This window comes from Sus scrofa, chromosome 6 (assembly GCF_000003025.6).
Source record: "Sus scrofa isolate TJ Tabasco breed Duroc chromosome 6, Sscrofa11.1, whole genome shotgun sequence".
In the NCBI taxonomy this organism is placed as follows: Eukaryota; Metazoa; Chordata; class Mammalia; order Artiodactyla; family Suidae; genus Sus; species Sus scrofa.
Window position 1 is genome coordinate 135,523,043 of NC_010448.4, and position 12,815 is coordinate 135,535,857.

General features: G+C 40.7%; 1 protein-coding gene across 3 annotated transcripts in view; it reads left to right on the forward strand.

Annotated features, from left to right (window-relative positions):
* The window catches only part of USP33 (ubiquitin specific peptidase 33), a 65,371-nt gene continuing 53,885 nt past the window's right edge, over positions 1,330-12,815 (forward strand). For 2 of the 3 annotated variants that reach the window (XM_021096451.1, XM_021096452.1), the window contains exons 1-2: positions 1,364-1,559; positions 3,102-3,303. In XM_021096451.1, the coding sequence (XP_020952110.1) occupies positions 3,274-3,303 (30 nt within the window). In that variant the 5' untranslated portion in view covers positions 1,364-1,559; positions 3,102-3,273. Of the gene's footprint in view, positions 1,560-3,101; positions 3,304-12,815 lie in introns of all 3 variants that reach the window. The other variant, XR_002345137.1, reaches the window with a different exon arrangement.

Here is a 12,815-nt window from a genome sequence, read left to right on the forward strand (position 1 = left end):
CCATATGCCGCAGGTTCGGCCCTTAAAATAAACAAAAAAACCCCATAGGACTCCTTTAATTCAGATAGCACTTTGTTTCAAAACATCAGGAAACAAATGATTTTCATGATCATTCTCATCTCTTTTTTTTGTTGTTGTTTGTTTTTTGGTCTATTTTGGGGGCAGCACCGTGGCATATGGAAGTTCCCAGGCTAGGGGCCCAATCGAGCTTAGCTGCCAGCGTACACTACAGCCAGGGCAACATCAGATCCGAGCCGCGTCTGCTGCATCCACCGCAGCTCTCCGCAACACCTGATCCTTAACCCACTCGGATCAAACCGGAGTCCTCATGGATACTATTTGGGTTCGTTACCGCTGAGCTACAGCAGGAACTCCATCATTCTCTTATCTCTTTAAGGAGGAGTATAAATATTTAAAAACATTTAGATATTTGATTTAAAAATTTAACCACATTGCTGACATCCTGTAGACTGCAATATTTTGAAATATGCTGATACTCAGTGAATTCAGGATAGGTGAACATTTATGATGCAAACTGAGACCTTAGTATCAGTCCCTACATAGAATGTTGACAAAGATTCCTTTCTTCCATTTTTACCAAATGAAGAGAATTAGAACCTCTCATATTTTCTACTTGTTTCAGATGGATTTTGAGCATCTTACATAACACTTGAGAAAAGCGCGCATTTGAGAGACCAAAAAGTTAGAGGTAAACAGATACTTCGAAGGTGGCAATTTTAACACTTAATTTATATTAATTTCACTGTTTTTACTGTTTGCATATCAATCACTTGAGAGAATATTAACAGATCCATGAATTAGAAGGGAGATCTCTTCCAATGCTCTAGTCACTAAGCAGGTACTAAGGTTTCAATAAATATTTGATTTGATCTTGATTTTGGCCTAAGGGAAAATGAAAGCGATGACTTTCTACTTTCTAGACGTAGAAAGCGGAACACAATGATTTTCAGAGAGTCTAGGCCCGAAGAATTTGGGAGAAGGAAGAGGAAAGGAAGGGAAAGCGTTGAATTAAGTAGTCTAACATTTCTTTGTGTAAGCTCAGAAACCTGAGGTCATTCATCGGGCAGCCGTAATGCAACTTCTGTAATGCAAGGTCGTAATGTGGTCTAGAAGAGGGGGAGAACACGTGTAAAAACGAAAGGTGCCCCAAATCTACAACTACTCTACACGGTTCCTGTGCTCCTAGCTACTTTGGAAGCCCCATTGGTGAGAGCAGCCTGGGTCCCCGCACCTGGACTCGGCGCCGTGACCACGCCCCGGAGGCGGGGCGGCCTCTCCCAGCAGCCCCGCCCCGCTCTCCCGCGACGCCCGAGGCGCCTGCGGCGGCCGCGGAGACACCGGAAGGAGCCGCGGCTGCTGCGGGAAGTGGCCGGTGCGGGAGGCGGGGACCCCGTGGGCTGAGCTGCGGAACGTTTTCCGGCGCTGTATATGCGACACCGCCCCTCTCCCAGGCAGGGGAGTAAAAGAAGAGTTGGTGGAGGAGCGGCCGCAGGCCATCGTTGGCCGCGCTGGCGGGTCCCTTGGGGAAGGCCGTGGAGGTGAGCGCGACGCTGCTGGGAGGGGCGCGGGGCCGAAGGGCGCATCGTCTGCGGCCGGGCGCTGGTCTGTGTTCTCACTCCCGCGCGGCGACGCTGTGACTGCTGTAGCGGCGTCTTTTTCTTGGTCTGGGGTGGGGGTGGTGGGTGCGCGGGCGGGTAGAAGGCCTAGGCCCTTCCAGTGCTCTGCGCTGCAAGGATGATTGGTGCCCACCCCGAGGGGGGTCGGCGGAGGACATGAGTCGGGGGTAGATTTGAGGCGGGGTCCGCAGGGTGTGCTCCCCCAGGAAGCGGAGGCAGGAGGGGTGAGGCAAGTCCCTGCGAGAGGCTCCGCTCCTTTCCTTGGTCTCCCCATTACATCTTGCCAGTCCCTCACGGCGAACGCAGAAGATTGAAACCCCGCAGCGCGCTGGCTACTGGATTCTGGTTTCGCTTTGCGGCGCAGTTGGCATGATCGGACCCATGCGTACAGCCCCAGGGGCCCCGTTATTCGTTGTTGTCAGCGGGAAGACCTGGGTATTGTCGTCCCTGGAATTTTTCTCCGACGAATATTTGATCTTGACTTTTCAGAGGCTACCCCTTGCTGTCTGGCCATCTGCAGCTTTTGTTTGAGTCAGTTTCCACGGTGTGTGTTTTCCCAGACCTTTATTCTTACATATTTACCTACTACAAAACGCTCTTCATTTGAATACTTACAGGTTGCAGGTGGAACTGTTGGATGATTCTAGGTGTTTCGCTGCACTCACGTATTTTTAGGGTTTGCTTTCTCATATAATTGGTATTAGGCCGGGAAAATTGGGCCAGAGGGGAAAAAGACTGGCAGGAGCATAGGCTCTAAACTGACGCTGAATTTTTAACCACAAGCATTTCGACTTCTTGCTCAACAGAAGAATTTTATGTAGAATTGTAGAATTTTTTAGTTTAATCAGATTATTTTTCTTTTAAGGAAAGCCTGTTTCAAAAACTGATGAGGCTATTTTAGTTCCGTTTCTGGTTGAGGCAGTTATATCATCTGGAAAGCTCTGACTAATGCGGATAATAGATTATTTGATTTGAACCTAATGCAAATATTATTAGCGACTTCATGCTATTAATATAAACAGGGGAAAAAATAGGAATCTTATTGAAAGACAATGCTAATTTTAAGAAAAAGTGGTAGTAATTGTTACATTATGCCAGGCTTTCTGTTATTTACTTTGACAGGGTTGAAAGAAAAAAGGACAGTACAAAAAATATTCCAGGAGTAAAATATCTGACCTCCTGCTGTATACAAGAGGAATAGTCTACTTAAGATTACTTCTTATTTTTGATTTGGTTTATTGCTCCTTTTCAATTTTTTTGTCTTTTCTGGCTATTTATAACCTGCCAGTAAGCAAATAACAGTGCAGTTTTAATAGCATTGGATTGTAGTAAATAATTATTCTAATCTTTATTTGAAATTCAGAGTTAAGGAGATGTCTTAGGTTTATGTATTGCCATTAGAATTCTAATGACCTTTCACATGTACAGTCTTCTTTGAGCCTTATGCCAATCCTCTTGAGTTAGGAATGCCAAGAAAAGTCTTTTCTCATGACGGAAGCATTTCGAGGTTGTGTATGGATCAGAATTTCCTTGAAGCCGGAAGTAATCTTGCTGAACAATCTTTGATATAAATTGGAATTGATATTGGAGCACTGTGAACTATAACACGTGGCAGGCTGTGGACTCTGCAAGGAAAATGAAGTACATAAATGTGAAAGATTTTTTGGTGAGAAACATGAAATGTAGTCATTTCTAAAAATAAAAGAATAAGTAACAGCTTTTATATATACATATTTTTAAAAACTTTCTAAAAAAAGTCTACATGTGACTTCAGAAGCATTTTGGCAAATAGGATAGTTCCAAAAACTCTGAGATGAGTACAATTGATTTGTCCATAAAAAGGAGCACAAATTTTGTACAATATAGTATATATCAAGAGAACTAATACTTAAGAAACATGCGTATATCAAAATAAATGTTCCTTTCAAAAGTTACTTTAGAAGGCTAAGGACTTCAATATCTATAAGTCTACCAGAGGGAAAAAAAAGCTCTTTGGAAAAGAAAAGAATGAAACATGGTTTATTTCCTTAAAGAATTTAGAGTCAGGTTTGTAGTCAAGTAGGGTAGTTTTTTACACAACTACAGTAAAGTGTCTTATGACTATTTTAATCGGGAATTTAGGTATGAGAGACGTGATCGAATCTTGGTAGAGATGATATTTGAGACGAATGAGCTTTGCAACGTTTTCAGTGAATATCGGAGGACATTTGTAAAATGAATAGATTATTGCCTTCCTGGAAAAGTCCAAATTATATTTGAGACAGGGTAGGTAGAACAATTATGATTTATATGTTAGTAATAGGAGATGAAAAAGACAAATGATGAAAGACTTCATTGAAGATGAAGTCAGAAAAGGTATGTGAGGAGTTCGTGTTGCAGCTCAGCAGTAATGAACCCGACTAGTATCCATGAGGACTTGGGTGTTATCCCTGCCCTCGTTCAGTGGGTTAAGGATCTGGCGTTGCTGTGGTGTAGACTGGCAGCTACAGCTCTGGTTCATCCCCTAGCCTGGAAACTTCCTCATGCCTTGGGTGTGACCCTAAAAAGACACGTCCCCCCCAAAAAAAAGAAAGAAAGAAAGAAAAGGTATGTGATCCACATGAATGCAGAATGAACTGTAATGGGGAGAAGATTGAGACCAAGGGCAGCTTTAGGTTAAACAAGATCTCAGTAGCATCACTTTTATGGCCCCGTGGCCCTCTGAAGTGCTATCTTTTTTTTTTCGGCTGGCCCCACGACATGTGACATGTGAAGTTCCTGGGCGGTGAGGGATTGAACCTGCAGCACAGCAGCAACTAAGCCACTGTAGTAACAGTGCCAGATTCCTAACCTGCTGTGAAGTGCTGTGTTGTAAGGAGACCCTGAGATAACATGGGTGCAGGTGAAATGCCAGGAAGCACAAGTGAGGGAGTGGGTAAAGAGTCAGGAAAGAGAAAAAAGCCAATTGATGGGCAACTGGGGGCATAAACCTGTGGAGATTTTTGTAGGACAATTTGCCTCAGAATTGTCCTACCAAATGAAGGGGAGCTGGGGAGTTTTTCCACCTACTCCAAGTCCTCACTGATTGAGATTGTCCTTGAAATGCCTTAAGCACTTTCTGTTACCTAAGCTAGGATTGGGCAAGCACCTGATAGGCTGGAGAACTTAGAAGCAGAGAAGTGGTGGAGGTGGGGAGTTGTCAGGATACTATCTGTACCAGCTGCAAGGTGAGCTGAAGAATAGGGAGCCAGATGTCAACTGTATCTGTTAATAGGCATGCTCATTAAATAATCCAGGGGTGAAATAAAAGCCTCAGTTTAGGTGGAGACTTAGAAGGAATTCGAGTAGAGAGTGATGGGGAAAAGAAGGAAACAATAGAATTTGCTAACTGCTTGAGTGCAGAAAGTGAGGAGAGACTTAAAGCCCCGAGGGGGAGTTCTCATAGTGGCTCAGTGAGTTAAGAACCTGACCCAGAGTCTGTGAGAATGCAGGTTTGATCTGGCCTCACTCAGTAGGCTGAGGATCCAGCGTTTCTGCAAGCTGCTGTGTAGGTCGAAGATGCAGGTTGGATCTGTTGTTGCCATGGCTGTAGTGTAGGCCGGCAGCTGCAGCTCCATTCAGCCCCTAGCCTGGGAACTTCCGTATGCTGCAGTTGTGGCTGTAAAAAAGAAAAAGAAATGGCACTAAGGTTTGAGTGTTAGATAATTACTTGTGGTTGAGGAGGGTAAACAGGTCAAATTGGTTGTTTCAGGAGAATAAAGAAATTATAAGGTGTTGAAAAGTGTTGATGAGGTAGATAGTAGATGACCAGTCATTCAAAAGGGAAAGTAGGGTGGAGTTTGAACTGTCCTGCCAGCCCCACTAGATAAATAGTGTCTGGCCCATGCTTGATTGTGTTTTTGTTAAGTTAGTCTCTAAATTCCCCTGGTCTAGCACCATCCTGCAGAAAGGCAATATGATAAAAATAGGGGATTGAATGTGACATCAAATAAGACCATTTCCTACAGTTTTTGACTATTTATAAAATCCTGAAGGAGGAATTTCAGATTTTTTAGTAGCAGCATTATTTAGAGAATAAATTTTCATTTTTTTATTATCGACAATATTCTGGCGAAGGAAAAAAATGGACAAAATTTGTTAGAGTAGTTCTCATTTGATTATGGTGGTTGCATTTGTTTTTCCATGATCTTACATGTTCTGCTTAAGTAGTTTTAATGACTGCCTGATAATGTTGATGTTCTGTTTAATTTAATTACCCCCATCTTGCTCAGAAGTGACTTGGGGTGAAAATTACCATCAGCTGTTTGCACTTTATTGGAACTCTATTATATTCATTCATTCTTGTTCTCTTTTTCTCTTCCTCTCTTTCCTCCTCTCTCCCCTTTTCTTCCCCTTTCCCCTAGTGTTTGTCACAATTATTTCATCTAGATGAGGCTGCAGTTGACTATACTTTGCCATTACTGGACGGATTTTTTTTTTTTTTTTTTTTTGGCTGTGCCCACAGCATACAGAGGTTCCCAGGCCAGGGACTGAACCCATGCCACAGCAGTAGCCAGGGCCAGAGTAGTGACAACACCAGATTCTTAACTCACTGAGCCACCTGGGAACTCTGGGACAGATTTTTTTTTTTTTCTTTATAAGAAATGCTGATTAATCTTTACAAATATTAAAGGATTTTATTTAGAATGAGGTTTCCAGATTCAGCTGTGCTTTTGGATGATTTATTGTGGCGATGTTAAGAGTAGAATCTGATTAGATGGATCACAGGTAGAGAAATCAGGAGCTTATGTAGTTCTCTTAATAGACCTAATAAGGCTCTCATTAATTAGATTGTTAAGGATCAAAAGGACAGATGTTTTTAGGAAGAGGGAAATTAGAAGATTAGTACTAAATTTATTTTTCTGTGTTATGGTTTGAATGAAAATTAAAAATGGTTAGGGGAAGAGTTATAGGACTGTGAAATCTGTGTGAAGCTTTCAAGGACTTTGTCTTTGCCAGAATATTTGTTTAAAGGACAAGAAACATAGTTCTTTATAGTTGTCATGAGCAGATTTTATAGTTTAAAAGTTTCCATGAACACTTAGTATGTTTTGCTTTAGAAAAAAATAAACTTTTCTGCTTCTTATTACATTCTTTTCATTGATACTTCCATTTGTCAGTTTTTCTGGCTTGCCTATGTTGGGTAGCAATTTTATTCTATGGTAATTATGATCTAATTAGCTATGAGCTTATAATAATGTATTTTTGCAATTAAAATAATTTTGAGGAGTTCCCTTGTGGTGCAATGGGTTAAGGATCTGGCATTGTCATTGCAGCGGCTCAGGTTGTTGTTATGGCACAGGTTCGATCCCTGGCTGAGGATTTTCCACATTCACAAGTGTGGCCAAAAAAAAATTTTTTTGAAACCTAAGATTTAAAATAGTGCAGTTGGAAGTTCCCATCGTGGCTCAGTGGTAACAAATCTGTCTAGTGTCCATGAGGACATGGGTTGGATCCCTTGCCTCACTCAGTGGGTTAAGGATCTGGCATTGACATGAGTTGTGCTATAGGTCACAGACATGGCTCGGATCCAGCGTTGCTTTGGCAGTGGTCTAGGCCAGCAGCTGTAGCTCCGATTTGACTCCTACCTGGGAACTTCCATATGTTGTAGGTGCAGCCCTAAAAAGCAAAAAAAAAAAAAAAAAAAACAGTTGGACTAGTCATATTAGTTGCAGTAATGAACCAGTGGCATAGCTTGAAACTACTGACAGACAAATCAATTTTTCTATAGTCAGAGAATCTTAGACTTTTGGGGGCAGAATGCTTTGAGGCACCTGACAGTTGGTCTTGTAGCCTGTGTTTGTAGCAATGACGGGGAACATCCCTCTTCCCAAAGTTTCATCTTCCATTTTTGTATAGATTTAATTGTTGAAAATCTTCACCATTGATTGGAGTTGCTATTTCTAACTTTCCTCGAATTACATAAAAAAGAATCTCACTTTTTTGGTCATAATATCCAAATAATTGGGACACATGTATCAGGTCCTCTTAACTTTTTTGCCTTCTGCAGTCTAAACATCCATACTTTCAATTTTTCCTCCTGATAGTTAACATTTTTTTATGAGTACTTACTGTCAGTCTGTTCTAAATACTTTATATGTATTGACACATGTGTTATGTAACATCCCCCATCCTCCCAACTCCCAAGAGGTAGATTTTTGTAATTATCTCACTTTTACTGCTGAGGGACTGAGGCACAGAGAGGTAACTCATCCCTAATCACAAACCTAGGACACAGTGGAGCTTGGATTTGAACCTAGGTAGCCTTGCTCCCAGAACTTTACGCTTAGCCATACTTTTTTGTCTTTATCATAAGGTACAGTTTTCAGAATTTTAAAAAATGTCTATGGAAGGAATTCTTTTTCTGTAGGTTTTAGTATTCTTCAGAAATAAAATATTTGAGATATTAGTCTTATGAGTACAGTCTTAGTCTGCTTAGTCTAAGAGTACAGTGAGTAAATACTCTTTAATTGAAAGCTGTTGTTCTGTGATAAATAAGAATTGCACTGTTGCTTCATGCATCTTCTAGCATCTGGAATCTAAATACCTGAGACCCTTTTTTTGCTCTTTAAGCATAAAGACTCTTTGAATCCCAATATAGAATCTTAGATCTATCTTTGTTAATTTTAGCTCATCCTTCTAAAGAAGCTTTTTTTCTTTGAGAAATTATTTTTAGGGAGTTCCCATTGTGTCTCAGAGGGTAAGAATCTGACTAATATCCACAGGAGTGCAGGTTCGATCCCTGGCCTTGCTCGGTGGGTTAAGGATCCAGCTTGCCGTGAACTGTAGTATAGGTTGCAGACACAGCTTGAATTTGACATTGCTGTGGCTGTGGTGTAGGCCTGCAGCTCCATTTGACCCCTAGCCTGGGAACTTCCATGTGCCACAGTGCAACCCTAAAAAGACCAAAAAAACCCCAAAAACTTATTTTTATAATTTTATGGAGTTCTCTTGCTGTGCTGTGGTTTTAGGATACGATGTTGTTGGTGGAGTAGCTTGGGTTGCTGCTATGGCTCAGGTTAGATCCCTGGCCCAGGAACTTATATGTGCCATGGGTATGCCCAAAAACCCACACAATCTGTTTTTATAATTTTATAATTAGATTTCATTAGCCTGCCTTCTGTGTCTTTATCTAGATTTTTGCTAAAAATATTGAGCAGTTCTGCTACCTATTAGTATAGACCTTCTTCTGGATATATATATATATATTTTTTTTTTTTGTCTTTCCTAGGGCTGCACCGTTGGCATATGGAGGTTCTCAGGCTAGAGATCTAATCAGAGCTATAGCCACCGGCCTACGCCAGAGCCACAGCAACGCGGGATCCAAGCCGAGTCTGCAGCCTACACCACGGCTCACGGCAATGCCGGATCCTTAACCCACTGAGCGAGGCCAGGGATCGAACCCGCAACTTCATGGTTCCTAGTCGGATTTGTTAACCACTAAGCCACGACGGGAACTCCTGGATTCATGTTAATCTTCTATATAGCTAATAAATTAGCCACCAGTTCTCCTGACATAAATATTTTTCCAGTCACATGACTCTGATTCTTTATAAATAGCTTTACTTTTTAGAATACACTAGATAATGGAATACACAGTTTTTCAATATTTAAAAGTATAGGTTACCAACTATGTCCTGATACATAACAAATATTAATAACATGGGTCCCTATGCTTTTCCAGTATTAAAATTTGAATATATGCTATTGTTATTGGGATGACAGGGTCAGAATTTGGGTTGAGCCACAGCCGCTGTAGAAGCAACGCCGAGTAGTTATGTTGTGAGCCACACGGGAAGTCCAGGGTCAGAATTTGGGACCTGAAACTTGGAGATTGTCCTGCTAAGATAGCCTCCCATCCCCTTAAAAGTAATATCGTCAGAAGCAGTTCTGAATTTACAGAAGGGTAATTGAGTGCTGCCCCCCCCCAAAAAAATTGTACATCATACAGCATGAATGCAATAATTTCAATCTGGAAGGTTTTTTAAGTTGTTATTATCATCATTATGGCTGAGGAAATTTCAAATAGTCCAGACATGAGTTCCTGTTGTGACACAGTGGAAATGAATCCAACTAGTATCCACGAGGATGCCGGTTCGATCCCTGCATTGCTGTTAACTGCCATATAGGTTGCAGATGTGGCTCGGATCTGGCGTTGCTGTGGCTGTGGTGTAGGCCAATAGCTGTAGCTCCGATTTGACCCCAAGCCTGGGTGGGAACTTCCATATGCCGCGAGTGCGGCCCTAAAAAAGCAAAAAAACCAAAAACCAAAAAAGCAAACCAAAAAAACCCCGAAAAGATAGTCCAGACAGGGTAGTTGGAGAGAAAAGTTGCCTGATAAAAGATGGCAAAGGTAAAGACAAATTGAGGTCAAATTGCTCAATTTCCATGCAAAGTTTGAAATTTTTTGAGCTACCTGGTAATTTCCAACCTGTGAGCCATAAGCTTCTATAGGAGTCTCAGAGTTTTGTGGGATCTACATTTGAACAAGTAGTGTTTTCATATATAGCTGTTATTATTTTTACTGCTTTCATGTGCCTGTCTTTTCTAATGTCTAGTATCTTTCTCCCCTGAACACATTTTCAGACCAGAATGAAAGCACGCATGCCTCCTTTCTTTTGGTGTACACTTTTGAGAGGTAATCAAAGTAGCCAAGGACCACTGCTGTCTTACCCTGCTATATCTGAATCTCCTATTGTCAATAAATTTTTATCAAAAGAAGGAATGAAAGAATGATTTTGTTACCATAGTAAATTAACTGAGTAAAGCTAGGAAACTAGAAAGAACGTTAAGGGTCTTCTATTTCGGTAGTGTTGTATTTAATAGTGAAAAGCCTTGATACAAATTGTTAGCTTTTGTTTGCATGGAATAATTCTCATTAAGTTGGTTAAATACCAGAAAGTTAATAGCAGAACAGAAAACTTATTTTAGTTTTTTTTCTTAGTCCCCCTTTCCTCTTCTCTCTGAGGCAGTATTTCGAGTACATAACCTTCAAGGCTTTTACACTGGATGTTTATATCCAGATAAAATGTGCTGTCATGAATGTTCTTAATTTTTACTATATTGGTATCCTAGAGAAGATATCATCCTGCATTAGTAAATAAAACTAAGATAATTCAGCACCCATATTTAGGGATTAAGAAAATAAAACCAAATAGGACCTGGGGATTAAAGCTAAAACACTAATTAATGGAGTCAGAAACAAAAACAAAAACAGTGGACAGTATAAATCCCAAAGCTGGTTCTTTGAAGGACCAATGACTTAGATTAACCTCGTATAGAAGAAAAAGAAATTTTTAAAAAAGAGTAAAAATATGCACTCTTAGGAATGAGAAAGGAAAAAAATCATAGATACCCAAATACAAGAAAACTTAATGGAATCTTATGCAAACCTTCTGGAGAATATTACATGTTATGCCATGATGCCAAAGTTGAAAATCAAGATAAATGGATAATTTGTAAATATACATTTAGATAAAGTAATATATAAATAGAAATTAGTAAAATTGACTCAAGGCTATTGAAGATAGCATAATTTTGACCCAATAGAGTATATTACAACATCATTAGTATCAAATCTGTTAATATAATATCAACAATGAAACAAGACTATGGTAAGTCGTCAGTAGCTGCTAAAAAGGCATTTTCTTCTTCCTTTTTTTTTTTTTTTAGGGCCATAGGTACAGAATATGCAAGTTCCCAAGCTAGGGGTTGAATGGGAGCTACAACTTCCTGCTTATTACACAGCCACAGCAATGCAGGATCTGAGCCATATCTGTGATCTACACCACACAGCTCTCGGCAATGCTGGATTGTCAACCCACTGAGTGAGGCCAGGGATTGAACCTGCACCCTCATGGATACTAGTCAGGTTTGTAACCACTGAGCCACAGAGGGAACTCCTAAAGACATTGTCTAACTAATGTATATTGTAAGTCAACTATACTTCAATATTTATTTATTTATTTATTTATTTATTTGTCTTTTTAGTGCTGCACCCTCAACATATGGAAGTTCCCAGGCTAGGGGTCCAATCGGAGCTATAGCCACCGGCCTTCGCCACAGCCACAGCAGTGCCGGATCCTTAACCCACTGAGTGAAGTCAGGGATCGAACCTGTGTCCTCATGGTTGCTAGTCTGATTTGTTTCCACTGAGCCATGATAGGAACTCCTATACTGTAATTTTTAAAAAGGCCATTTCTAATTTTTAAAATGGAAGTAAATTAAGAATAGAAGGAAATTCTACAAATATCCCAATGGCAAAACCATTAATTTAAGGATCGTGACTTGGATGCTTACAGTCACCTTTATATTCATGATTGCTTTTGAGTTCCCGCTGTGGCACAGTGGGTTAATATCTGTTGTTGTTTCTGTGGTGACATGGGTTTGATCCCTGGCCCAGCACAGTGGGTTAAGGATCTGGCATTGCTGCAGCTATGGTGTGTGTCACAGCTGTGGCTTAGTTCTGCTTTCTGGCCTGGGAAATCTATATGCCACAGGGCAGCCAAAAAAGAAAAAAAAAATTAAAACAGTAAAATTAAGTAACGGCCCTAAAAAGACAAATCTTTACCCTCTATTAAAGAGTCTTTTTGCCATTTCTTGGGCCGCTCCCGTGGCATATGGAGGTTCGTTCCCAGGCTAGGGGTCAAATTGGAGCTATAGCCAACGGTCTACGCCAGAGCCACAGCAACTTGGGATCGAGCCGCGTCTGCAGCCCACACCACAGCTCACAGCAACGCCAGATCCTTAACCCACTGAGCAAGGCCAGGGGATCGAACCCGCAACCTCATGGTTCCTAGTCGGATTTGTTAACCACTGAGCCACAACGGGAACTCCTCTTTTGAAGAGTCTTTAATTGTGAAGATGGTATTACAGTTCAGTGGGAAATTAGTATATTATATAATAAATGGGGCTAGTGCAAATGCTTGCCCATCTGGAAGAAAATACAATTGAATTCTTCACACTATATATAAAATAGACAACCTGCAAAGACCTACTGTATAGCACAAGGAACTACACTTAACATTTTGTAATTACCTATGAGAGAAAAGAATCTTAAAGAGTATATACGTGTATGTACACCTGAAAGTAACATAACACTGTAAATCAACTATACTTCAATTTAAAAAAATGGATTCCAGTCTTAAACTCCAGGTAGAG